The sequence below is a fragment of the Vanellus vanellus genome, assembly GCF_965231255.1.
Source record: "Vanellus vanellus genome assembly, chromosome: 17".
Taxonomy (NCBI): Eukaryota; Metazoa; Chordata; class Aves; order Charadriiformes; family Charadriidae; genus Vanellus; species Vanellus vanellus.
This window is the reverse complement of record NC_138922.1, coordinates 8,615,133-8,642,422: the sequence shown is the minus strand read 5'-3', so window position 1 is coordinate 8,642,422 and position 27,290 is coordinate 8,615,133. Positions and strand designations below refer to the sequence as shown.

The 27,290-nt window shown below is 38.3% G+C and overlaps 2 protein-coding genes across 2 annotated transcripts in view; one reads left to right on the top strand and one right to left on the bottom strand.

Annotated features, from left to right (window-relative positions):
* The window catches only part of MBTD1 (mbt domain containing 1), a 30,112-nt gene extending 6,107 nt beyond the window's left edge, over positions 1-24,005 (top strand). Inside the window, exons 5-15 of the mRNA XM_082492347.1 lie at positions 2,134-2,251; positions 2,880-3,014; positions 3,495-3,583; positions 4,888-5,122; positions 6,134-6,189; positions 6,471-6,575; positions 7,297-7,444; positions 10,065-10,147; positions 10,468-10,702; positions 11,372-11,449; positions 20,039-24,005. Coding sequence (XP_082348473.1) covers positions 2,134-2,251; positions 2,880-3,014; positions 3,495-3,583; positions 4,888-5,122; positions 6,134-6,189; positions 6,471-6,575; positions 7,297-7,444; positions 10,065-10,147; positions 10,468-10,702; positions 11,372-11,449; positions 20,039-20,157 — 1,401 coding nt within the window. The 3' untranslated portion in view covers positions 20,158-24,005. The remainder of the gene's footprint in view (positions 1-2,133; positions 2,252-2,879; positions 3,015-3,494; positions 3,584-4,887; positions 5,123-6,133; positions 6,190-6,470; positions 6,576-7,296; positions 7,445-10,064; positions 10,148-10,467; positions 10,703-11,371; positions 11,450-20,038) is intronic.
* Positions 24,006-24,593: 588 nt separating this feature from the next.
* On the bottom strand, positions 24,594-27,290 carry LOC309678966 (nucleoside diphosphate kinase). Its single transcript, XM_082492178.1, has 5 exons — positions 27,204-27,290; positions 26,712-26,844; positions 26,023-26,124; positions 25,236-25,348; positions 24,594-24,843 (listed from the first exon to the last, which is right to left on the bottom strand). The coding sequence occupies exons 2-5, from the start codon at positions 26,838-26,840 to the stop codon at positions 24,726-24,728; spliced, it is 462 nt and encodes a 153-aa protein (XP_082348304.1). The 5' UTR covers positions 26,841-26,844; positions 27,204-27,290; the 3' UTR covers positions 24,594-24,725.

Genomic DNA, 27,290 nt, shown 5'->3' with positions numbered 1-27,290 from the left:
CCAGTCTTCCTCCCTTAAGAATATTCCTAATGAGTGAAAAAGGGAAGGATGCTGCAGTGTAGCAGGTATACTGTGCACCGTCACGTCAGGACAGTAATGTTATCTGGCATTTCAGCAGTGATGCTACACAGGGTGGCTTCCTTCTTCTAAAGGGTGAGCCATATGGATTGGTGTAGGAGAACTAGCAGAACCAATATTTTCACAGACAAGGACAAATTTAACTTTCTGCTATTTCCCTCTATACCAATCCACACTCTAGAAATTAAAGAGTTTGTGACATTTCCATTACCAGTTGATGTGACGAGAAGTGTTTTAATATACTTCTCTCTCCAAATCAATTGAATATGTGAGCAGGCAGTAAAATAAATTTCAATTAAGTGCAGCTGGATTATGAAATGGTTCAGCATTGCTATTTTGGATTGTTTGGCCTCATCTGTATCTCTATACAAGGTAACCAGATTTACTAAAATATGCAGTTTGAAAAATTTATTTCCCCAGTTCAATTCAGAAAGCTACACGTCAATTTTGAGACGATAGCGAAGATGTAATAGGACTTGATTAAGAAGCTGTATCTGCATATTTTGTGTGTGAAAATAAGCCACCATCTTTCAGGTTGTTTTTTCTCTCTGTCTGCCAGATGGCAGGAAAGAGCTCTGCAGTCTAGGGTGGTGTGGATGGGACATAGCAGAACAGGAAGAGACCAGGCTTCAAAAATGAAACCGGCATACTTGTAATAACTTATTTTTCTTTTAATAGTTAAAACTAGTTTTAAGTTTTGCGTGCCTAGCCTCAAATATTTCTACTACTGAAGGATATCCCTTTTTAAGTTTGGCTTTTAGTGCTGCCGGTTGGCTGTTGCTGATTGGAAATCATGATACCGGAATTTTGCTGGCAATCATTCAGGATTAATCCAAATTTCTTCACCCATGGCTCTCAGCCAAAATTCTGTGTAGTTGGAGGCTATTTCCTCTGAGCAGTTTAGTTCTCTGTGCTTACAAAGAGCTTTGTAAATGAGACACAGCCTTAGGATACTGCCTGCCCAGTGGGGCACAGATGCAGAGGATCCCTTCAGTTGTCTGTGTGATATCTGGATATTCTCTGAACTGATAAGATTTTTATTTTTTTTCCTCAGAACACCTCAGAATTGATATGGCTGTTGTCCTAAAATACCCCAAATCTGAATCTTTCCCTTCCTGGTGGTCTCAAGTTTAATGTAGACTGAGTAATTTTCTATTTTGTTACCAATATAACTTTAGTTGAGAAACTTTGAAGGTTTTAGATTCTTCAGCACTGTGCATTTCTGATAGATCTACAATACCATCTTTTACTATCTTCTCACGACGCTCTGTTCAACAAAACGTTCTTCTTGAGGTAGCAAACTAACTGTAATTTTTATCTCCAGTTTCCACATTGTTAATAGTTCATAGAGTTTGTGTTACTAACACATTGGTCTAAGCCTTCAGGACGGTCTGTGAGGAATCTAGCCATGCATTTCCTTTTGGCATTTGACAAAACCTCATCCTTCTGTTCTTTTTGCTTGCTTGATGGAATGGTCACTTGCAAGTGATGTGAAAGCCTGTTCCTCTGAGAGGATGTGGACCAGGTGGTGATAAGCCCCACCATAATAAATCGATCAGAATAGAGTCAAGAAGTAACTTGTACACATTTTTGGGGGGAACATTTTTGATTTACAGAGTATAAAGATTTTAATGTCTGTAGTACAGGTATGAATTTAAAGTACCATCATTTTCTTGCAAGTAGAATTTCAGCGGAGTTGCACCATTTTCACTAAAATTAGTAGCTTGCATCTAGTTGAAACACGGTACAATAAAACTGACCTGTGGGTATATGCAATTTGTGCTTGCGCTTTACAGACTTTTAACGTGGAATCCTATAGTTTTTTGCAGGAAATAGACAGTAATAGTTGTATACAATTACAATACTACACATAATCTTCAAATTAAAACCAAACTATGTTTTTATGGAGTGTTTTCTAAACCTATGCTTGTGTCTTACTGCGTATATTGGTTGTTTTTTCTTTTCAAGTTGCTTGTAAAACACTGATATAACAAAAAATAATTATTTTCATGTGGTGAACTGGTGACTTTTTCCCCTCCCTACCTTAAATGATAGGCACCTATGGGGACATGCTGGGGTGATATCTCAGAAGGAGTGCGAGTTGAAGTTCCAAACACTGACTGCAGCCTACCTACCAAAGTCTTCTGGATAGCTGGAATTGTAAAATTAGCAGGTGAATATATTTTAGTTGAAATGACTAAAATAATCAAAATAGCTGCGTGAAGGGAGCAGTGGTCACCTGGTTAGTAGAATGTTGACACTGGTTAGGTTGTGAGACCTGTGCCACTAGGTTATATGTCGTAGCACTATCACTACATTATACTATTTTACAGTACCTTCAGTGATGCTTGAGAATGCTTGGGGCATTTTTTTACATTGCCTTAGAGTAATTAAGAGCCGTGCAGAATGAGGAGATAGGAAATTGTGTAATAGCTTTATACCTTATGCCAGTCACTTTTCTTGGTTAAAAGTTAAAAATTCAAGGTCACATAGCTAAGATACGAAAAAGCAGATATTGTGGGTAATAATTTTGTCCTCCTACATATAACTTCTAAAGGTTTATAGTTCAGGAACTTTAATTTTAATTAAAACTTCACTTACATGATAGCATGTGCACATTTATCAAAATAATCCATTCTGTGCATTAATAAGATGCAGAAATGTGCAGTAAGAATAACGTTCTATAAAGTTTTAGTCTAGCAAATCCAATGTAATATATTATGATTAGCAAAGAAATATTAATACATATTTTGTAATCTTGTTTATGTTGTCTTTTTTTTAATGGGATTGCTTTCTTTCAGGCTATAATGCTCTGCTAAGATACGAAGGCTTTGAAAATGATTCAAGTCTTGACTTCTGGTGCAATGTTTGTGGGCCTGACATCCACCCAGTTGGTTGGTGTGCAACCAGTGGGAAGCCCCTCGTCCCTCCTCGAAGTATGTAAATAGTAGCCTTACTGATTGATATAAAAGTCTTTATTAAACTAAATTAAACTAAAATTGTTCATGGTCCAGATATCAAAGTATTTTTTTACCATAGCACTCTTTCAACAGTTATGAATAGATCATTTTAACTTTTGGAAAAATAAGGACTTGACTGATGCTGAAAGTGTTCCTTGGAGTAGCCCATCTGATGCGACTTAAAGTTTTTAAGATCAAGGTGGAAGCGGTTAGCTAATCAGTGTGAATATGCACTGATTTTATTTATATTTTGTTATAAAATTCTTTGCCCTGACATACCCATAAATTTAACCTTGGGTAGCATTCATTCTCTAAAGAGGTTTTTGTCATTATTGTCATCCAGGCCTTTTAACAGTCATCTGGGATTTCTTCTTTACATATTCCAGACTCTAATATTGTCTCTAACGGACACAATTAAAAATCAGTGGCTTATTTTTTCCCCTTCATTTGCAACAGCCATCCAACACAAATACACAAACTGGAAAGCTTTTCTAGTGAAACGACTTACTGGTGCCAAAACACTTCCTCCTGACTTTTCTCAGAAGGTAAGGCTGATGCAATATCAATGATGTACTGTAAACGAAATTGCAGCACAATGTGAAGAACTGAAGTACTTTACAATGGCACATTAGCTCCTTTTATAGTGAAGATGATACAGTAGTTTCTTCCCTTAAATACAGTTTTCCTTGAAACTCTAAACTCTATGTCCACACTTGTCAGCATGTATTTGGAAAACTGTTTCCTCTAGCAGAAAGTAATTTTCTTTAAAAACTAGTTAGTCTATTTTAATTTTAAAATACCCCAATTTAAAAAAAAAAAAGTACTAATAAGCTACCCTGTGATATGTAAGAAGAATTTAAACTGATTTTTCTAATTCAGGAATGATTTTTGTCTTGCACTATTTCAAGAAACTGAACAAAATGTGACAGTAGAGCACATATCTAGATGCAATAAAGTACATACTTTTAAAATGTTAATATTTTTCATCTGCTCTGGACTAGATTTTTTGCTGTCTTTAAGTCATGTCTTTAAGTGTGGCAGCTGCCTGTATAGTGTGCTGTAAGTTTACTTAACAATATTGTGAGAAGGTACATAGCTTTTAGTAGGAATGTAAGACTCATTTGTTGTCTTACACTGCATCTAACACTTAAAAAAAAAAAAAAAAAACTTTCTGCAGTTTTTCATTTCTATTTAAAAATTGGCTCAGAAGCCAAATTAAATTGGCAAGACCTCAACACTTTGGGGAGTTCATAATGGAAATGGCAAGTGACAGATACTGATTTTTAAGCAGAATGTATTGTCACGAGGTAGATTAACATCTATTTCCATTCCCTTCCTTTCTTTTTGGTATATTGTGAAGAAATATGTTAGAGTGGCCAACTTTAATTTTGCTGAAGGTTTGTTTTCCATGTCTTTTATAATAAAGTATTTTAATCCTATTTTTCAAGTGCTGTATTTTGAGTGGATGACAAAGCAAAAAAAAAATCTTGGGGTTGGTTTCTTTTTGTTAAAATTTTCTCAAGGTAATTTTACCCATTGTTAACAACTGAACAAACTTTCATTAAGTCAATTGAAAATTCCTGTAACCTATGTGAGAATTATATTAGGGGCTGTACTTGACACAATTAAAGCATTGTAGGATCTATTCTACTTATTCTTCTGAAGCATTTCATTTTTCCTCGTGTACAATGAAATATGAGAAATCATTTGTCATTTTTGCAGGTTAATTGACAAGTACTTGAATTAAATGAGAAGTGCGTTGATACTGTGCTTTAATAGCAGAAGACAGGTGACTAAGGAAAAACAGAGTATATTCTTACGGAATGTTTTTTTTTCCTGTTACTTTAAGGTATCTGAGAGTATGCAGTATCCATTCAAAACTTCCATGAGAGTTGAAGTTGTTGACAAAACGCACCTTTGCCGAACAAGGGTAGCAGTTGTAGAAAGTGTCATTGGGGGACGGTTAAGACTGGTGTATGAGGAAAGTGAAGACAAAACTGATGACTTCTGGTGCCATATGTACAGTCCGCTCATTCATCATATTGGTTGGTCTCGAAGTATAGGACACAGATTCAAAAGATCTGGTAAGCTGCTTGTGTTTTAGAGGTGTCTTTGTGGACAGTATTGGCTTGGAGACGCCTGACTTAAGCAGTACTGTCACTTTATACAATTAATAGAACTAGCCTGAATAACCATCTTGAAAAATTTGTGTGATGCAGCCCAACAGTTTTACCAACTATATTACACTCAGGAGTTTTGGTTAAAAGTATGAGTGTATTTTGCAGCATTGGGGAAAAAAAAAAAAATAATTTTGGGTTGACTTGTAGTATGTCGCTATCTAGAAAGATTCAGTGATAAACAGTGGTTAACAAACTGTCTAGGCAGGAAGACCTTGAACTGCAATATTCAAGTACGGTAACCCTAGCTTTTCATGCTGATACCTGGGATTACACAGTCCTGCTCCACAAACTCCGAGTTTCTTCCCGCGTATCTCTTTTTGTACAATACAACGTGGACAAGTATCCTATTAGATACTGAATTTTTTTTTACTTGCAAGTTTAAAGGACTATCTAATATTTTTATATTGCAAGATTTATGTGTTTTAGAGGGCATTAGGAGATGGGCAGGGAAGATGAAGTGTCAGTCTAATAGACGGTGCACAGGTAAGGCCATTGTTAGCTAAAGTGCAAAAGCGCTTGTAATTTAAAATATTTAAGGTTTCAAAACAAAAAAAAGTCTCTTTTTTAATATTTCTCTGCTCCATTGAGCTTGTGTTCCTTGTCAGAAACAATTTGTGTATAACACTCCGTGAACAATCCCTTCAGGAAAACCTTCAGTTTTCCTAGTGCTTAAACTCTCACTGAAACCATTTATAAGTAAGAGCAGTTAAAGAAATCCAGAGCAGTGCTACTTCCCAGAAATATTGTTTCTAACAGAGTTCTAGAGATTCCCCTTGGAAAGTAGTATTCGACTGTTGGCTAAAACCATGTATATATACACACGCACAGCATTGTATTAGTTAACATATTCAGAAAAACATACTGTCTGCTCTATTAACAAAACTTATGAATAATATGTACTATTATTTCTTGCAGATATTACAAAGAAACAGGATGGACATTTTGATGCACCCTCACATTTATTTATGAAGGTGAGTTTGCTAGCAAGAACGTTGTTCTCTCAAAGCTGATTGAGAACCTTTAGTTCCTGGTGTGTGTAAACAGACCTGAAACTCTACTGAAGTCCTGGAGATATGCCCAGCACAAGCATTACTTTTTTTTTTTGTCCAAACACTTACCTCATTTGGCCTCCTGGACATAAGCAGAGATGATAAAACAGGTATTTCAGTCTGGTGTTTTGATGTTGTGGGGTTATATTTTGTTTCAGGCTTATTAGATTCTGAGCTTCTGGTGCTGTTTTGTGATTCTTTAGGTAAAAGATGTTGATGCAGCTGGAGAATGGTTTAAAGAAGGAATGAAATTGGAAGCTATAGACCCCTTAAACCTTTCGGCAATATGTGTCGCAACTATTAGAAAGGTAAGAACACAAATGTGTATATACAACTGCTATCAAAAAGAATATACTCGTGTAATTTTTAATTTTGTCTTTAATCTCTGGAAATTCAGCCTTACCTTTAACTAGAAAATAATATTTTTGTGAGATTAATTTGCAGGGTAATCTTCTGCTAATTCTACCAAATGTTTTGCAACTGTTCAAAAAGAAACCTCATCTTGCTCGCTTGCAGAAGTGTATGAAGAATTTTAAGGATGTGCTTTTTTCCTAGCTTGATTGGAAGGGATCCCATCCATGTGAAATCTGTTTTAAAAGAGGAAGAAAATATAAAATGGGGCTTAGTAGAATTGCATAACCACATCAATGAGGATCGTGGTTATGACTTCGAGTATTTTTTCTTATTAATGGTGTGCAGAATATCTTTGCAAACTAAAGAGTAGAGTGAATTATAAAGCTTTAGAAGTAGAACTGATGTTCACAAGAAAAAGGAGCTAGAGATCAGAAAAGGGAAATGTTCATCTCCGAACTTTGCAGTTAACGAAGGTACATTTAACAATAGTACACGCGGTCTTGGAGACAGGTATGGTTTGGGGTTTTTTGTTTTGTTGTAATTAAATGTCCTTCTAAGTGTACTTCCATTATTATTGAGTTACTTTTCACTCTTTTGAAACATGGCATGCTTTCTTTCTAGCCTTATCACACAGTTAAAGGTATTTAATGTAAAATTTTGTTTTTCTTTACAAAGGTTTTAGCAGATGGCTATCTTATGATTGGGATTGATGGCTCAGAAGCAGCAGATGGGTCTGATTGGTTTTGTTACCATGCCACTTCCCCTTCTATTTTCCCTGTTGGTTTCTGTGAAATTAACATGATTGAACTAACTCCACCCAGAGGTACATATAGCATTCTGACCACATTTTATTTTAAATATTTTTCAGTGATATTGTATGTGCCATATGCTTTGTTTCTTAACTCAGTCTACAAAATTCATGTCACTTTTTAGGACTTTTCCAAGTCTGAAACAAATACAACAGCATAACCTCAAAGTAATCTAAAACAGAGATGAAAAACCTTTTCATTTATAAAAAGTCAAACTGAACATCAGATTGATTCTCTGGCTAAAATAATTTGCTTTTGCTGTCAGAAATTAAGGATAGCCACTAGTTGAATAGTATATCCATTAATTGAATGGGAAGTATGCGGGTCGCTAAAAGGACCGTTTGGAATATGTGATTTCTTGGGAAGTCCTGGCCATGAAAAGGATGAACGAACATTGTAAAGAATCTCAGGCTTAGGCTAATTTGCAACAATACCAGCAAGTTTTTTGAGGAACGTGTACAAACTGGAGGTTCGAGGAAATAGCCATTAGAGCTGTATGCTGCATAATCCCTTCTGTGAGAAAAAGCTGTCTGTCCACTAGCACATATGCCTACAGAAGACTATATTGCCTTCATTTTTCCATTTTATTTTCTTGGTCTAGCAATTTATAAAGAGGATTGTAACTAGCTGCGTAACAGCAGATAATAATGGTTTTCTATGGATTTTTTTTTTTTCTCCATTCTCATTCTTGCAGGCTTCTACTTGTATTTATTGAATTATTTTTCTAGGTAATAACTACAAAGGCAGTGTAATGCAACATGAAGAAAATAATTTCATATCATTTTCATTATTGCACACTAATGAATCTGTCATCTTTAAGTATGTGGAAAGCGCAGCTGGACAGATTTACTATTATTTTTCAGTCAACTCATTTAGTGAATTCATTGCCTAGAAATTCATGGGTGTAATCACCCCTCAAAAATACGTGGTGCAAGAGCCTCTTGCAATAGGAAGAGTTTTTGTGGAAGGAAAAAGCAAGCATATCAATAAATATCGATCAATTTAGAAATAAACACATTAAATTGATGATACAGAATAGGGAAAAAAACTCCCTTCTGTGATGAAACTTTTCCTCTTTATTCTTCAAACACTGCTTACACAACAATATGTGAATTTTCTTGTTAACAGATTTATGATACTTCTATGTTTCTTGCATTGTGGAAACCTTACTTTTTATCTACGTGTATATTTTTCCTTTTATTGCAGTTTTCTGTAACAGTCCCGTATCATCCACTGAGAGGCGATTATAAATCACTCATGCAATAATCTAAAAGTCATTTGAAAGAGGAATTAACAGCAGTAAAATACAGAACATAATGCGCATTAACATAATTAATAGGATCAAAGTGATCAAAGCTTCTTAGCTCTCACAAGAGGTGTATTTTGCTTTCCAAATTTCGGGCTTGAAAATGGATGGTTTCTTAATTCTGACTGCTCTTTGAAGGACTGCATGCACGTGTCTCTAGTGTGTGCGTGGTGAGAAGTTAATGAAAGGACTTGCGTACAAATATATTGGTCTAGCCAGAGGAACTGTGCATTAAGAAGAAATGTGTTAATACACAAAACTGATACATTATCACCCTTATTAATTGCTAGCTACATTTGTTCTTGCAGGTATTACATACCTAATGCGAACGCTCTTTTTCCAAATTACACTTAGCAATGTGGATAACTTAAATAAGCTGCTGTGAAATCATTGGACTTTATAAGCTCATTCCTTCCAGAAGTCTTCATCTCTTGCTGAAATCAGTAGAAGATGAAGGTGCTTAGACACTTTCAAGACCGGGGTTGCATTTTGGGCAGTGAACGTTAGCCCCCTGATGAGTCTGGCCCTGCAATACTCAGCTGTGACTCGGTGGGAGCTCTCTGTCCCCACTTAGATGAGATCCAGCTGTTCCCATAGCTCCCCATGCTGTGCCCACCGCAATCTTTGCAGAACATCCAACACTGCATGCTACCACAAAGAAAGCTTTTGAACTGTTTTTGCTCCAGCTACAATTTGAGAATTGTTGGTTTAAGCAGTTGTCAAAGTTGCCCAAAGTAAAAAAAAATTGTCCTGTGTGTTTTATTCATGTTCTGTAGATGAACAAAAGCTAAATATATTTGAGAGGTTATTTTCTTCCCTTTATAATAGCTTTTAAAATAACAATAAAAAAATCCTGTAATTTTCCATATTATTGCTATTTTTAGCCTTATTTAAGTTTTAAAATATCCACGTTTGTTCTTACCACTCTGTTCCTAACAATTCAGGTGTTTCAATAGTGGAGCTCTTTCCCCACAGGAAAGACACTGGATGTGCTTAATTACATGATCTGTTCTGGGTCATTTGTGTGGGGCATTGTAGAGATCAAGGATCTACGTGGACAGAAAGCTTCAAGTATGAATGATTAATCTTAACATTAAATGACGCTTTCTATATTATCCAGAGGTTCATTCATCTTGTCTGTTGCAAATGAGCAATGTCCAGATAACTGTCTTGTCCCTTAGACCAAAGCTCAGAGAGTGGAAGTTTCTGATGTTAATGTTTTGCACCTTTGTTGTCTTTTTAGCCATAACACAGTGCCAATGTACTATTTTTGTTGTTCTTATGCATGAAGTTTGCAGTTGATGTATGAAAATGTTTGAAATTCACAGGTTATGCAAAACTCCCTTTTAAATGGTTTGACTACCTCAGGGAAACTGACTCAATAGCAGCACCTGTAAAGCTCTTCAATAAGGTAATAAATATTGTATATTTAAACTGTATTTAGTATTTTCTTCCAAATTTCTGTCTGTGTAGTCTGTGGGATTGACCCATCTCATTAAATACAACTTTGAAAAACTTGACGACTGAGCCTTTTAGAAATAAGAACCATTTGAGTATCTTAAGCTTGAATATTTCTGAAATGTTAAATAAATACAGGAGTACTTCATAAATGATACTTGGTATTTTCCTACATTAAGTTGACTGAAGTATTCGTTTCAACACTGTGCTTAGACCATCTTAATTAACATGTTTGTTTACTGACATTTGCCTTGCTTGTGTCTGCTTTTCCAGGAAGTTCCAAACCATGGGTTCCACGTAGGAATGAAACTGGAGGCTGTTGATCTGATGGAACCTCGCCTGGTATGTGTGGCCACAGTAACTCGCATTATCCATCGTCTTTTGAGGATACACTTTGATGGGTGGGAAGATGAATATGATCAGTGGGTGGATTGCGAGTCCCCAGACCTCTATCCGGTGGGATGGTGTCAGCTAACTGGATATCAACTACAGCCTCCAGCGCCACAATGTAAGTTCCTGTTTTACAAATAACGAAACGGTTGCTTACTGACCCGTGTTCGTGGGTGATGATTTTCCAAACTTCATCCTTTTCAAGTCAGGTCACCAGGCATAACAAAAATAGAACAGATTCTTGCTAATGCTTAGGAGTGTACAGTTCCAATATCTTCCACCTTGACTTTTAAAGTACTTCTGGGCGTTTCTGTGGCTACTTACTATTTTTTAAATGCTGGAAGATGCTCGTTTGATCCAGGGAAAAAGCCTGTTATTTACTCATCAGTTCTGGATAATATCACTGAGAATTTACATTGCTTTAAGATTGCAAATATATATGCTTTACATACCAAAATCGATGGAATTCAGCGTGTGCATAGCTATTCATGTGCAGAAGTATTTATGCGAGAAGGCTGTATTTTATTTAGCGCATCAAGATTTGTCCTGTCAGGTCAAGTTACAGACTAATAATTGATAACTGTATTTCAAGAACTGTTAGTTGTTTAATGGGAGGGTTAGAGGAGTTGCTGGTAGTAGTTTAATGGGAGGCGCTTCTCACAATAAAGGAATTCTGCTTTTGTTCAGTCGCTTGAGGAGAAATTCTGTAACTGTAGCAGGTATGACAGGTTTTGAAGTATTTTTTCAAAGTACTAAACTTTAATTTTGAATTCTTATTTTTTTTCAGCATCAAGGGATAGCCAGTCAAGTTCATCAAAACAGAAGAAAAAAGCTAAATCGCAACAGTACAAAGGACATAAGAAAAGTGGGTGACAAAGCAGTGTTTGCACTTTTCCTGTTGCTTAAAAAGTTTGTGGTCTGTCCCTAAGTCCCTATTCTATTTAGAAATGTTTGTGTGTAACAGGTGTTATGCTTAAAGGTGCAGTATGCCATAAAAGGAACTTTTTCATTGAGAATAACCATTTTTTTTTATAACTTGCAGTAGGGTTTATGTTGCTAATCATCTATATGAATTGTAGGTTGACAACCGTTACAATAGCTTTGGTATTTGGACATCATTTTAGTTAAATAATACATTGACTATGTAGGTATACTGCCTTACACAAAATACTCAGGTATCAATTAACACAGCTTTAATTCTGCTCTTGGTAACACAGGTGTAGGAATAAGAACCAAGTTACTTGGATCAGAAAGAACAAGATGTAGAAAATTTAAATTACCATCTAGCTGGTTCCTTTTTAAAACAAAGTGACTTATTTGCCAGTTTTTTAGATGAGACATCTGTGGGAAGCTGTATGTAAATAAAACTTATTGTTTCTGAAAGCAATAATATAAATAACATTTCTGTATGCAACAATTCTTGTCAGTGTAAAACATAGTAAGGACATTTTTAAGAAACTGAAGTATTAGAGTTCTTTCCATAGTAATTGTTTCCCTTGGGATCAAATTATCTTCAAAATTCACAACCAATTTGAATTTGCACAAATGCACGTTTTGCATTCCTCCATACAGTATTACAGTATTATTGTTTTAAAAGAACAAATTACAACTCGGGGGGGGTTTTTGCTGCCACAGAATAACGAAGTCTTGATAGATGTAGATGGTCTAGTTCCAGACAGCTTAACTAACTATGTATACTATGTTTGGGGCATCAAATCATTACGCTGATTCATTCTCTTGGTGTTTTCTTGGAAACGGAGGAGAGCTGGAAAGAAGGTGCAGTGTGTTACACTGCAGACATATGGGCAAATCAGCTACAGAAAAGGGTCTATAATCTGTCATTTCGAATTGGCCCTGCATCTTTGTCGAGATATTTTCTAATAGGACAGCCTACCAGACAATCAAATTAACAGTTTTGTTGATGCTGAAAGTTATTTTACCTGCAAGTCAGCAAACTTCACCAACAGGAATCTTTAACAGTCCTTAATGTGACATTAGGAGAGACTTTATGATGTGAAATACTCTTCTAAGTGAGAACATTTGGGCCTTTCTTACCATTAGAATCTGTATCATCTTGACTTACTTAGAACTGTTTCCAGAAAGTTTTGTTGCTCTGAGGATTGAGTTCATCCGAGTATAAAACTAAAATTTTAAGCCACATTCTCTGAAAGATAGGAGAACAGTTTTTTCCCATCCCTTAAAAACTCTCTTTGAAATATAGAGGCTGTAGAAATCCAAACTGTGCTGTTCTATATATGTGAGGTGCTGCTGCCTTGCAGCTGTTCTCAGTAAAGTGTGTTTTCTGATGATTAATCCTTACGTGGTCTTTGTAACTTCTGGACAGCATCGATCATATTGATGACTTCAATATTGCTGCCAGTGCTATGATTGGAGGCTTCCAAAAGGTGATGCGGGTTTCTAAGGACTATCGTGTGCCTTTGGCCACTGGTCCTAGTTAAAGGAACAGGTACGGGAGGAAATTATTAGCAAGGTGAAGGATTTCATAAAAATAAAGCTTTGAACGTGGTGAGGGAAAACAGCTGTAGATGAGTCCAACACACATTGTAAAGTCTGATTAAATGGACGGGTTACGAGGTTGAATTACGCGAGGTGAACTAACTGCTCCTGAGAGAAATCTTGCATAAAGCCTAGAGCAGCAGTCTGTAGACAGATTCTGATCTCTTTTAAAGTAATTCAATTTCAGTGAGGTTAGAGTGAGTGTGACACAAACACTGGAAAGGAAATTCCCCTTATCTAGTGCCATAGGAAGGAGATCTGTTCTAGTGGAATTTGATCTTCATTTCCCACTCACTAACCTGAAGTAAATGTGAACTGTGGAAGAAAGGAAGAACTTCTGATGGGTTTCTTTTCTGCACTGTTTACTCAATACTAAGAAATCTCCTTAATCGTTAAATGGAGATGAGGGAACAAGGTCATGAAAAGTTAGCATTGGTTGCCTCCTGCATGTTTGCTCATAGTAGGTTATGGCAACAGAAGTGCTGAGTCACAAGAAATAACACTAAAAATGGTTTTGGTAGCCTTTTACTGTTCAGCACTTTTAAATAAAAATAAATAAAGTCTTATTTTGGAAAAGATTTCAGTCATAGAACAGTGTAATGCAGTAGTTAGTTACATGTAAAGTAACCACAGCTGATTAACAAGAAACTCTGTATGTCTCTTAAACTAGGTGGGTTTTTTTAGCACAGAGAGGTGTTACTTCCATGTATTTTTCTCATACTTGCAACGCACTCCAGAATGGCTTTGAGTCATTCTGCTGTGTATAATGATGCAGATTTCAAATGCGGTATTTTACCTCCTTACTGAGTCCACAAGAAGGGAGTAGCGTGTGTTCAGTGGGAAGCAGAACTGATGACGTGGTGAACGCTGCCGTGATGGGATCATGGTAAAAGAGAAGAAAGTCAGACTCCTGTTCTACTGAGCCGCTACAGAAAGGGATTTAACCAGCTGCGGTAACACTTAACCCTGAACGGGAACAATACAACAAGCGTTGCATGCAGCCATAATGTTTTACTTCCCAAAAAAGAAAGAATAGAAGAGAAGATTTTAAGAGATCATGGTTAGGAGAATTTCTTAATCCATAAAAACAAGTAAATTTGCAGCTGAGAATACAGCTGTGCTTTTCCCCCCCCACCACTTTTCTTTAAAGTCTACAACAGGCAACAGAATGTTAATTTCCCCCTATGTCATTGTGACTTACAAGTAGTTAATGAGCACACATTTAGTAATGAAGACAGAAAAATTAAATGTCAGGCTGTTACTCCTTTCCTGTAGAGGCTGATCATAATACAGATGTTTCTAGGACTTCTTTTAAGCATAATTTGTTACTGTTAACTGTTGGGAATGCCCAAACTTTGTTTTGGTGTGATTACTGATACGCAGAGCATGAAATAGTTTTCTTAAAGCTGTAACAATGTCTTTGGCCTATTTTAAATAAGGAGACTGTCCAAAAGGGAGTAGACATCAACTAGCATCCTACCTGGCCTCCTACCTGGCCTAGCCTTCAGTACAGCTCGTATTTTTTGTTGGATTTATTATGTTGCTATGCAAGCAGCTCATGTTGCCAGTGAAGCCATTCACTAGCATTTGGATTGTAAAGATATGCTTATTTTACCCTTTTCAGTTCTCTAGCTGTAATGTGTTCTGAGCGCAGGTAAAACACCAGGTGGACTGTTTGAATTATGCCTGGGGCTTTCTGCTTTGTTCTCAGCCAGCAGCGTGTCTGTCAGTGCCGCTTGCGATTGATTCAGAGGAAGGAAGATCACGTTGCCTGTAGTTTGTATGTTTGCTGGACAGTTATGTGTTGGTTGTTAATTTCTAATTGCAAGCATAAGTTTTATGAGTGCTTTTGTGAATGCTTGGGAATCACTTCCAGTTGTGTTTCCAATAGCGTTTATTTCCAGCGGGTAGGATTTGGTGCTGTGTGCCTACTGGTCAGAAGGCTTCGCAGGGGAATACTTGAAGGGTAACTTACCAGTTTGCCTAGACAGTTCATTAATAATGCAGTGTGCAGTATCTGCTCCTATTGTCTGCTTTCTAGTAGGTGTATGTATTGGACTAAGGTTATTGAAAGAGTAATGTGTCCTCAATATTTTAAAAACCGGGTGTCTCTAGACAACATTCTGCCTAATTATGGTGTTATCTCTCTAAAAGGCTCATCCGGAAATCTTCTTGTGAGAAGAATATTTAAGCATGGTGATATCTTAAGCGTATGCATAATCTAGTTACCTTTTCTCTTCAGGGATAGGCTTTTGTTTCTCATGTCTTTATCTGACAGCGCTGAGAATACTTAAGCATTAGCGACTGTAGTTTTGATACAGCTGAAAGCAGGGAAGGTGTATTATAGTGGTTGCATCCCTGGTATTGCGGAGAAGTTTCCTTGGGTGCAGAATTGGAGCATCTTAGTAATAGCAGAACACATTAATAATTTGCATGAGAAATGTTTTCATAACATTTTTTCACAAATGCAATGTTTAATAATTTGAAGGCATTTTTGAAGGTATTTTTTCTAAACACCGAAATACTCGATGTTTGTAAGGCGCTGTGAAAATGGGAAGCACCATTCTAAAGTACTTAAGAGTACGTGTTTTTAAACTAGGTTTTTGGAGGTGATAAACTTTGTCTGGACTGGATTAGTTCCCCAGAGCCATCCTTTTCTATCTCTTCGGCACACGCACTGACAGAGCTGCGGTTTCAAGCTGAGCCGTATGTCTTGATTGTCCAACCAGAGGATTGTGTATGGGCTGTGCCGTGTGGCTGCAGCAGAAGCAATTTATGGCATTTGTATTTCATTGATAAAGTATGAAATAAGTGGATCGTGTTTTTAAGCAATGCAGTTGAAGTCCTGCCAGCCAGTCTGTATAGAATTCACTAACTAAAGTGTGGTTGAGAACAATATTCCCAATAATAACGGAACGGTGCCATTGTACAGGCCCCTGTTTTCCACCATCAGTGAATATGAAGCAGAGCCGTTTCTCAGTGAACAGTCTGAGTTACCTGATGCACTTTAACCCAAGCGTTTATTTTAGTTTGACTTGATGTTTAGAGAGGAAGATACCAGTTGGGAAGAAACCTGTCAGTTTGTCCAGCCCACCCATGACAGGTGAGGTGCGGAGGAGCTTCTCTGGTGATGACGAGTTGACTCCTCCTCCATATCGACCCCTTCCAGCACAGACAGCCCCGGAGGCCTTCCAGCCTCCCAGGACTAGCCGAGAGCTCAGTCCCAGCCTCAAAACAGGTAACTAGCCACGTCAGTCTCGGTTACTGCGGAGGCAAATGCCGGCCAGGGTGGGGAGCTAAGCATGGTCTAGCATGTAACGTGCTGACTCATCAAATCTTTCTTTTTTCTTTTTTTTTTTCCTTTTCTTTAAATTTTGGTTGATTTTATTTTTTTTGCTGTTAGAGAGCTTTTCATTCTCACTGATGCACCACGTCACTGAATTAATTGCCGAAAAGGACTGCAACTGTTTTAGAAGCTCGTAGGAGGCCGTGTTGTAGGTTACTGAGGCACAAAGGCACAGAGGAGCTCTGCAGAGTTTTAAAAAACAAAAATGCACTCTGTAAAAACCGAATGATAGCGCTGATTTGTGAATATTTGATGTAAGCAGGAAGTTAGTGTGGGTTATCTTTTGCAGAGAAAGTAACTGTACACAGTAAATAAGGAGGGACTTTTGCCTTTGTGTCAGAAAAAGGCAGTTATCTGGAAAAAGATCCTCAGAATGTAAGCATTATTTTAAATTTTGTGCGTTACTAATATAGAAAATACATGTGAAAAGAGTTTGTCCTTTTAGAATTTGATCTTTTCCCTGGTTTTGCTGTAAAACCTGGGTGTGGTTTAAGTATTGACAGTATCGTTGTGCATCTGTATGAGTGAGCAGGGAAAAACTCTTAAAAATTCATTTATCGGTAATACTGAGCAAGTAGATTAAAAAATTGAGCTTCCTTAAGGACAGTTTATGTAATCAATCTTCAGTTATAGAAGTTGACTGCAAGGATCTGGTAGTGTTTTCTCTTCCCTTTTCTTAATATGTATGGGTGTATAATGTAGCAGGTAAACAAATGATGTCTAACAAATATATTGTAGCAATATGATCTGTCAGACAAAGTGGATTATGCTGTCCCTGCAGGAGGACAGGTTGACAGATTTAGCTTCAGATTTGCTCAATTTACATTCCCTTAAATTTTCTTTAATCTAAGTAGGCTGCTATATTGGCACTTTTCATTGACTGTGGAATGCATCCCGAGTGGTTTCTCTTGTCCGTGTGTTATCCATTAGCGGAATGGGACACAGTAGTCTACTTGCCGCCTTCAGACCCCGAGGACAAATCTTGACTCTTCTGCACGCTTCTCAAGAAAGCCGTTACTTTCACTTCAGCTTGCTACTCGTGCGTACGTGCCTGTCTTTTAACAGAGTCTTTGATGCAAAAGATAAACCTGACTTAGGTGAGAGCCTTCTGCAGTGTTTAATTTCTGCGCAGCTTTTCTTCTCTTACTGCAAATCTACATCTAAAGTGTGTTTACGTAGCGCACGGACATGCACAGTCCGAGTTTTCTGTGTCCTTAAACCTCTGAGTTCCTATGAAACATGTGTGTTCTTTGGTTTCTGACACTCGATGCTTTCTATGGTCATTTTGGGTGAGCTTTTCAAAGTTCTGGATTTTGGAGAGGCTGGACGAAATTAGTTGTATTTGTGATGTAGCCTTGTCATTCTCCAAAGGTGTTTAAATTCAAATTCGAAACCTCTGGGGAAAAGGAGGGCATAACCCTGATAGCATATAATAAGTTAAAAACACAGTTGAGATCAGCTGGAACTTAATAATTGCACACATACTCCTCAGCGTCATACACTGCCTCACATGTTAGTAGCCGTAGCTGGGATGCGCATTGCAGGAGATGCTTATATGGCTCTGAGTGGAAGTGGTGTAAGGTTAGTAATGAGAGAGGCATCTGCTCTAAAACTTCTTGTTTGTCAGAGATGTCAGTAAGGCTCATTAAACAACTCTTTCCCCTTTTGTACAGTTGTAAGCCCGGGAGAAGGTTTCAGTATCTCATGTAGTGTGAAGTGGTTTTGCTCTCTAGCAGAGTCACGGTGCTGCTTTAGCGTACACGAGTGCTTTGCACCTTGGAGTCCTATGAAATGGTCATTTAAGCACTGAAATGCAAGTGTCGAACGGCTTCACTTTCACTTCTGCACGTATTCTGGGCCGTATTGCTCCATTCTCTATTGGTGTTTGGGGGACTGGAATGACATCGCACCAGACACAGCCTTTCTTTGTCTCCAGGCAAATCGCCGAGGCTATTTAAAAAGGGCGTTTGCGTCCCTTTTACTACTGAGATGATGAGTCAGATGACTTCCATTGGCTTTTTTATTGTTCTTTTTTCAAGTAACTTTTGTTGTATAGCTGTAACTAAGCTTTTCTTATGGAGGATTGTAGTTAAAAGCTGTATAATAGGGACAAATGAAGTAAAGAATCATTAAATATCTAAATGTAAGGATTTAGGTTCAAATTAGCCAGAGGCAAGCCAAGTTACGGCAGCTGTTATTACTTTTGTACCTGCAGAAGCATTCTACAAATACTGGGGGTAGAGAAGAAAGAGAACATGCCTGGTGGATTTCAGATTGTATCCCTGACCTCTGTGTAGCCTTTGCTTAAGGTATTAGCAGCATATCCAAATAACCGATTATGTGTCTTATCATTTAGACAGCACTCTTTTTGTCTTCCGCAGATCAAGATTCTTGATCAGGGTTGGACGTAACGCAGGGGAAAATATTTAGGAAAAAAATAATAACCCATGGACTGGGGGGTATGTAAGTGGGAGGAGATATCTATTAAAGAAATGAGGAGGGCTTGCATTATGCTGCAACTCTTTGACATTTTTAATATCTTAATTTTCAAATTTTACTTTTATTTAGCACAAGTGTTTGTTTCAACATGGAAGATGACAGAAAAATAATAAAAGAATAATCAAATGGCTTGTAAGTTATTGCAGGGCTACTAGTAGCAACAGGTTATGATGGTTATTTTTGCTTTCACTGCATTTTTCTGCATTTCAAGATACGCATGTAAACTTTGTATTCAGTATTTACAAGCTTTAGTACTTTTCTCATTCATTTGGTCATAGAGAACCATTTATTTTTGTATAATTGACCCTTTAATGTGGGTACTGCACCTTTAATTGAAGTCTTGACATGTTTTGTTTTCAATGTTCTTTTCATTGTGCTCATTTTGATAATTATCACTAGTCATTAATGAAACTGGAAAATTAATTGTGACATTATTGCTATTCATAACATTTTTTTTATGTCTTAGATCTCATTTCTGTTTTCTTTTTACAAAAGAAAGAAGAGAGAAGATTAAAACTACAAAAAAAGATGTCTTGTTTGAATGAAACTTATCTTCTGGGATCTTAAGATTTTAATAATATATTGAGAGATCTTTGTCGATGTTTTTACTTGTCTCGTATAGACTGTTTACAGTAATTGGGCTAAGTAATGTGATTTGTAGATTGTAAAAGGCCAACAATTAATCTTATTTTTCGTTGCGTAAAGACTAAATAGTAAGTAAAGAAGAGTAAATAGTAAAATAAGTGTTCTTCTGAGCAAGTCATTATTCCTATTAACATGTTTAGTTACCTTCTTAAAACTGTGTTTTAAAGTACTAAATTCTTGAGAAAACCCCGTAGAGAATATATTATTGCAAGTAATTTGTTCAAACATGTTAATATTAGAGCATAACTTAAGGTTCAATCTACAGTCAAAAAGCATCAGCTTTCTGTGGGATATTGAGTGTTAAAAGAAGAATCGGGAAAATGCAGAATGTAAGAAAATAGGAAATCTGGGGTCTGTTCCCAATTTAAATAATATTAAGTAAATTTAAGGAAAAGTTGTAATTACTTGGACTTTCATAGATCTGAAATGTTCTTCCTTTATTTGTAGTGACTTCACTGCAGCTGAAGGAGGAGTTGCTAGATGGAGAAGAGTATAGCTTCCTTCAAGGAGCATCTGATCAGGAAAGCAACGGATCTGCCAGTTACTACATCAAACAAGAACCATAAGGCAGCTCAGAAAAGTGAGGGGCGGAGCACTGGTGATAGGAAAAGAGCCTTTCTCCAAGACTGACTGATTTTGCTCCCACCGCGATGGTGCAGTTCGGGTGACTGTACCTGGGGCACTTTGCTAACTGTAGATGAGTTAGACTCAGTTCAGAATTTTTTGGAAGGGCGGGGAAACTATTTTAGTGAAAAAGATTTTTCAATTTATTAAAAACAAAAATGGACACTTTTGTGTTGTATTTGAAGCTTTTGAAAGAATTTTTGTAATATTTTCCAGTTCAGATTTATTGTGCATTGTTAACAAGAACTGAAATTCTAATTTTTTGGTAAGATTAAAGTTTAATTAGCATGATTGTGGGAAGCGGTTGGAGGAAGATATAGTTGCAAATACAAATGAACTGTCATAACAAATGAACCTTTTTGGTACAAGTTGGGAGACTTCTAGACTCTTGTGAACTGCACTGGTCACGCCTCTGTTTTTTTTTTTTTCATTATGAAAACGAGGCATTTAAGCCCTAATTTAGAGGCATACATTATGTGCGGAAGATAGTCCTGTAAAGCTCTACTCAGTGAGTAGCCCCAATTGCAATGGAGCCGTCACCTGAGGAAGATTTTAACTTTTCAAGGTGTTTTTATTTAGTTTAAAATACTTTTTTTTTTTATATATACAAGATTTTTTTTTTTAAAAAAAAAAAAAAAGCTCCTTAGGGTCTGATTCAGCGCCTGTTAATATCAGGAGCCTTGTCTCCATTGACTGCAGTAGGCATTGGATTGGGACTATAAAGCTCTTGTCTGTACATGAATGTCTGTGGTCTTGGAACGCTTCAGCAAATGTTTACAGAGCCCTATGCCAAACTGGAACTTCAGAAAATTCCCTCATTTGGAAGATTAGTTTTAGCTATGAATTTAGACTAAAGAAGAAACAGTAACTCAGGCCTCCCTTGGCAGTAAGAAGGAACTTCTGAGTATTCTTCTGATTATTTTTTTCCATTCAGAAAGACCTAGATGTCTCCTTACCATCTTAAATATTTCTGAGCGTTCAAAACCGATGTTCCACGTGGTTTCAGGTGAGCTGAAAGGAGCCATACATTATGGATTAAAAAAATGAGTTCAGTTTTGCACAGCCTGCAATATTCTTTTCTTGCTGCAATAGTGTAATATGGAAGTTGAGACTTGAGAACAGTATGTAAATCATATACTGTCTAGTGTATAATTCGTAAACTGGATTTGCTTATTGCCTGGAATCCTTGTGTCTCACTTCAAGTATCCCATTAGCCCCACCTGCTTGACTGTCCAGATTTTTTTAAAGGCAAAAGTCATGTAAAAGGGTGCAAATTACTACCAGTAAAATACAAAGTATTTTAGCACGAGCTCTTAATAATTTGGATTTTCCTTCTATATTTTTAAACTTTGTAAGTTTTTGTAAATGATGTTGTTCGTGGAGTTGATTAGTGAAACGATTAATCAGCCCCGCAGAGCTGTGACTGGACAAATGTGCATCAAGAGCTTTAGCTTTTACCAGTAAGGTTCATTAACTAAACTCTCAGGAATTAACTGCATATGTTCTATAAGTGCTTCTGGGTCTTAGCCGGTCCCCTTCAGAGCAGTACAATGATCATCTGACTCTTGACCATAAATTAGGGCTTAAAAAAAAATAACACCTGTGTTCCTACAGCCTAAGAAATGCTTTAAGGATATCAACCCACAGAGCCCCAGGAGACCATTTTTGTATATTGTTGTTTGAGCTTAAAAAAAAAAAAGTGCATAGAAAGTCGAAAACCAGCAATTTGATTATTTTCTAAAATATTGCTCTAACTTTGGGTACATAGTATTGGTAATATGCACAGGTTTACCTCATTCTATGCAAGAGGGGTTAATTATGTAAAGTTTTGTATTTACTACTGGAAGTAAAAAATGTCCTGTATAGTGTAGGAATGTCTGGAATTCTTTTCTCCCTTACTGGTAAAATTTCTTAAATAACGAACCCTTTTTAACAACAGTTTCTTATGTTGACGGAATCTGGTTATCGGATTATAAGTGTCTGTAACTTCAGGTGGTAACGACACTTTAGCTCTCTAAAATAGCCGTAAAAAGGACTTTGTCAGGCTTGGTAGACTTCAAATACATTCTCCCAGATTCTGACCCACCCATGACGTTTCTTTTGAACAGCCTGTATTGGAGAAGTAGGATTAGAGACCATTGTAATGACACTTTGAGCCTTGATTATTTTTTCCTGTGTTCTCCATTTAACCTGCTGTAAAATCCAGCTCTGCAAGCGTTGATTTGGTTTGGTAAGTACATCGCTATTGATTTTATTTTTAATGCAGCAACTTGCAGATTGTCCCAGTCAGCTGGAAGGAGGTTGGCACAATCTTGCTTTTTTCTCTCATCGATCAATAGCTTCTGACTTCAGAAGAAAAAGTGACGCATTAATTTGTGGTTCATAATGTGAAAATTTGGGCTGGTAATGAGCCAAGTCACTAAACCTTGGGTTTATGTATTGCCCAGGCTCGTACCTGGTCTCTGAGTTATAGTCTTCAGATGTCAAGAGGGAAAATTAGCACTGACGTTGAACACGCTTCCTGTGTTGGAGAATGCAAGAATCGGATTTGAAGTCTGTCAGTCTTTATAATGTTCTTTAAAAATGGGTATTTTATTCATTAAACACTAAAGTACGTGAGTTGACTTGCATTCTCAGACACTGCGACTTCAGTAGGAGTTGCATGTTGAGATTTATGGGTGAAATTCCTCTTGTGTTTCTGAATTCGAAATATACCAAAATTGTGTAATCGTCAAGTACAGTGAAATCTGTCCTAAGCAAACCACATAAGGAACTAACTGAGGTCACTTGCTTAGGAGAGGTTTAAGGAAAACCCGAGCAAAATTCTACCAGGTATCTAGCGTGGTCTCTTCAGGGTGGGCTGCCCGTCAGCTGTGGTATCCATAGTATGGGCTTCGCTGTATTTGTAAAGCATTCGTTAGTAACACGGCTCTAGGTATTTTTATCTTCCCTTTACTCTGAGCCGTGTCACTTGGCTAAAAGAGCAGCAAAGTGTTGGACATCTGAAATCTTCAATGGGGTCAAACTAATCTCAGTATTTGGCATAGCAGGTTTTTATAACCAGGAGGTAGCGCAAGTTCCGTACCTTACTTTGCAGCTACCTTCCTTTTATTGCTCAAAATCTTTCTGCTGACCTTTGATTTTTGTGTTATTTTAAATATAACTCTTTAACCTTTTCCTTGCTGCGTCTGAGGAAAGCTAAAGCAGTTACGGATTCCTTGTTCTTCGGATACTAACACGGGTTTCAGTGTTTGTTTGTTTTTTATTGTTGTTTTATGTGATGTGAATACCCTCTCCCATCAATATTTGTACGATGGTGCTAATATATTTGGTAACAATCCTTTATTGGGAAGGGATTTTAAAAAACTGTGATTTAAACTGAATTTTTCTTCCTTTTAATTTTCGTATTTAAAACAAAAAGCCACAGCCATTTATACAAAAAAGGCATCAGCTTTGGCCCCTGGGAAAATGTTGGGGCGGGAATCAATATTAAACAAATAGGGTTTTTACATTGTTTCTGTATGTATTTGATATATAGATCAATATCTGTACAAATTTAATCTTTTATTTTCTTGGTAATTTGTGTGGTCAGTGAGAGAGTATTTAAAGCTTTCTCATGCAGTGTACATAACTAAGTGAAAAAAATGCTTTTGGAGAAATTAATGTTACTTTCATTTTTACGAGACTGCAGATTTTCAGCATGGATGTGAAAAGCATTAAAATTATAACTTTGTGTACAAGATGAAAATAATTCACTAAATTTGCCTTTTTTACACAAAATAAAAATGATAAAAAGTCTTTCTGAATACTGTTTTGTTCAAAAGGCGCTCCCTGGCACATACATAAACGCATTTCAGCTTCTTTCTGTCCTAAGAGAATGCAGATTTAAAAAAAAAAAAAAAAAAGGGGGGCAATTTGTAAAACTATAAATGTTTTAAGTAACTGGGTACTTAGTCTGAGTACAAATGAAGCAGGAGAGGCTCTGAGCACAAGGTAAGGTTTTTTTAATATGAGAAGAAGGTGGCATTAATAAGCAATTAATAGAGCAAGGCCTCCTGTTTCACAGTTGTGTAGGGAGGGGAATTTTGTCACAGGGTATTATCACATTTTCCTTCTGTTTCAGTTCTGCTATGGTGAAGTAGCTCAGCCATCCCTTCAACTCTGCCTCGGCACAGTGGCTTTACAACTGGAATGTATTGCGGTAGCCTTCAAAGCAGCTTTGCAATGAACAAAAGTCGCTGAATTTTTATTCTGATGTGCCTCTAGATGGCAGTTAAAGCATTCCTTCCATAAGAGCAAAATACTGAACTGCGTAAAATGACTTGTGTGAATATTTGAACACAGTAGTCTTGTTTTATAGTAAATGCACCACAACGAATTAGTTCATATCATCCATTTATTTGACAGTGCTGAAAAATGACTAAGATAACCGTGGTGATAATTGCTCCCAGGTCAGTAGCTGGAATGAGATGATCCGTTACAAAGGCACAATTCATTGTGGAAACTCATTTTACTCATAGATCCAATCATGTGCACAAGATTTGAAGTCAATGAGCTCCGCAGGTTTGAACCACAGGTTGATCTCCTTCTGTGCGCTTTCTACAGAGTCACTGCCGTGAATGATGTTTCTGTGGAAGGAGACAAACACGATGTTTCATATAAAAATACACCTTCAGCAACCTCATAGTTCTGCATGTGCAAAAAATTGGATGAAGCAGCTAGAGCTGAGACTACTGTTTGGGGTACAGTACTCAAATACCCCCACTCTAAGAGCTAATTAGGCCTAGCAGAGGTGACAGAGCTACATTACTACAACAGCCACTGCCACTGCCTGGTCTTACATGATGCTCTGATGAGTAGCTGTGTTTCAAAAAAAGTCAGTTTTGTACCAAGCCATTTTCTTAAGCAGCAGTTACAGATTGTGACCTGCAAGTAAAATACCGTCAGACTAGGATGTCCCATAAGAACTTTGACTTCCTAAAGTAAGCTTTTAATCCTGATTGATTAACCGAGCACAAACCTTCCTACTTGAATGCAGAAGTCACCACGGATGGTACCAGGCTTGGAGTCTGCAGGGTTTGTTTCCCCTAGCATTACTCTCCCAGTTTTAACCACATTGAGTCCTTCCCATACCTTAAGGAAAAAAGATACATCAAAGATTAGTAGAATACTTTGCAAAGAAACAAGGGTTCCACTAATAAAGAAAAAAGTAATCTAGCCTAGATTCTCTTAGGCCTGTAAAGACGACTAGGGAGAAACACACATAACATGGAAGGGATTATAAAAAGGACTGTCAACACCGTCACTCTGGTAAAGATGCTGCTTTACCAAACCTGAGAGTTCACTGGTGTACGAGGCTAATTTCAACACCTTTCTGTAGTGACAGGGTGAGGACAGGCAGAGGAGCTGCAGGCACTCCTAGTTTGGTAAATAGTTGAAGCAAAGGAGATGCTACTACAGCAGTGTTACTGGTTTGGGAGGAGTGCAAAAAAGAATGTCACAGAAGATGGGTTTCCATGGGACAGCGCTGACCCTTTTTTTGCGCCCAAAGCAAAAGCTTTTGGGAATTTTGCTTAATCCACACTAACCATTTTAATATGCGTTCTATACATGCACACTTTCCTTGTTAATAAATAGTAGCTTCTTACTTCATTGTCTTTATTATAATTTCGGTTTTCTTTGCCACTATCAGAACTGGGTAGTTTGAAAGTGTTTCTGTAACACTGTCTCTGAATACTTTAAATAATTTACAGAGCAAGACAAATATATTCAAAAAAGTAATCTTTAAGTAAAATCAAGGTGCTTACCATGGCCACAACAGGTCCAGAGTTCATGTATTTAACTAAACCAGGGTAGAATGGTCGGTCTTTCAGGTCAATGTAGTGTTGTTTGAGAAGGTCTTCAGAGGCCTTTAAAATGACAAACGTTAACATTAAATATCACCTTCCAAATACTACGCCACAAATGGTGTTACTCCTGTAAGACCACAGCGTTAGTGACTGGATTCACCAGTCGTTAATATTATTAACAGCTGCTGCAATGCTGATGTGGATTTCAATGGGAATTCCTAGTGTAAAATTAAAGGTGTGCGCAACACACCATCTTTCCTTGTAGTAGTGTCAGTGTTACGAGTTGTCAAAATTATTTCTTTGCATTACAGTAATCCTCAGCAATAAGCTGAGCACAAGATGTCCGGGTGATGTTACCCGATACAACGGCTCCGTCAAGGTCATTTCAGCTCTTAATTAGGCTGCATTAAGCCATGTGAGCAAATTTTGTTTCCTTAGGAAAGGGGAGAGATCAAACGTTTGTGCTCGACACGCAGCTGGGCCTGATCCAGCAGCTCCAGCTGTTGGGCAAATTCGGCACCAGCCCCCCCCGCTGGTGCAGGAAGGGCCGCAGCGGGCGATGCAGGGGGATAGTTAAGCCCCTGTTGCGGCCGGTGCGGGGAAGCGTTTCGCCAGAGCCGGCGCAGGGGCGACCCGCGGAGCCGTACCTGAAGGAACTTCATGGCCACCAGCCGGAAGCCCTTCTGCTCGAACCGCTTGATGATCTCTCCCACCAGCCCCCGCTGGACCCCATCGGGCTTGATGGCGATGAAGGTGCGCTCGCAGTTGGCCGCCATCGCGCTGCGGGGCAGAGGGACACGCCGGCATGAGGCTCCCCGCCGCCTCCCACCCCCCGCCCTCCTCCCGCCGCCGCCTCAAGGTCGCAGCCGCCGGCGGCCGCCCCGCCATGGCGCCGCCCGGGTCCACGTGGCAGCGGGCTGGCGCTGGGCCTCCCCCGGGCCCGGCCACCCTCGGCCCGCGGCGCCCCGCTCCCGACCCGACCCTCCACCGCCCTCGCCGCTCGCCGAGGCGAGGCCCGCAGGCCGCCACCGCGCCCGGGGCCGAGGCGGCCCGGCCGCCGTGAGGCGCCCGCTGTAGGCGCGGCCCCTCGGCCTGCCCCGGCGGAGCGGAGCGGAGGCCCGGCCCTCGCCTCGCCTCACCTCGCCAGAGCTCCCGCCGCAGCCGCCGCCCGCACCGCAGCCGCCGAAGGAAGAGGAGGAGAAGGCGGCGGGCGGTGTCCGGATCCC

What these genes read in the sequence shown, in the direction of transcription:
- LOC309678966 (XM_082492178.1), bottom strand. Translation starts at nt 26,840, where the DNA reads ATGGCGGCCAACTGCGAGCGCACCTTCATCGCCATCAAGCCCGATGGG. An exon ending in TGGCCATGAAGTTCCTTCAG is followed by an intron (nt 26,125 to 26,711) that starts GTACGGCTCCGC and finishes GTCATTTTAAAG; the next exon opens with GCCTCTGAAGACCTTCTCAA. An exon ending in CTGGACCTGTTGTGGCCATG is followed by an intron (nt 25,349 to 26,022) that starts GTAAGCACCTTG and finishes TTTTTCCTTAAG; the next exon opens with GTATGGGAAGGACTCAATGT.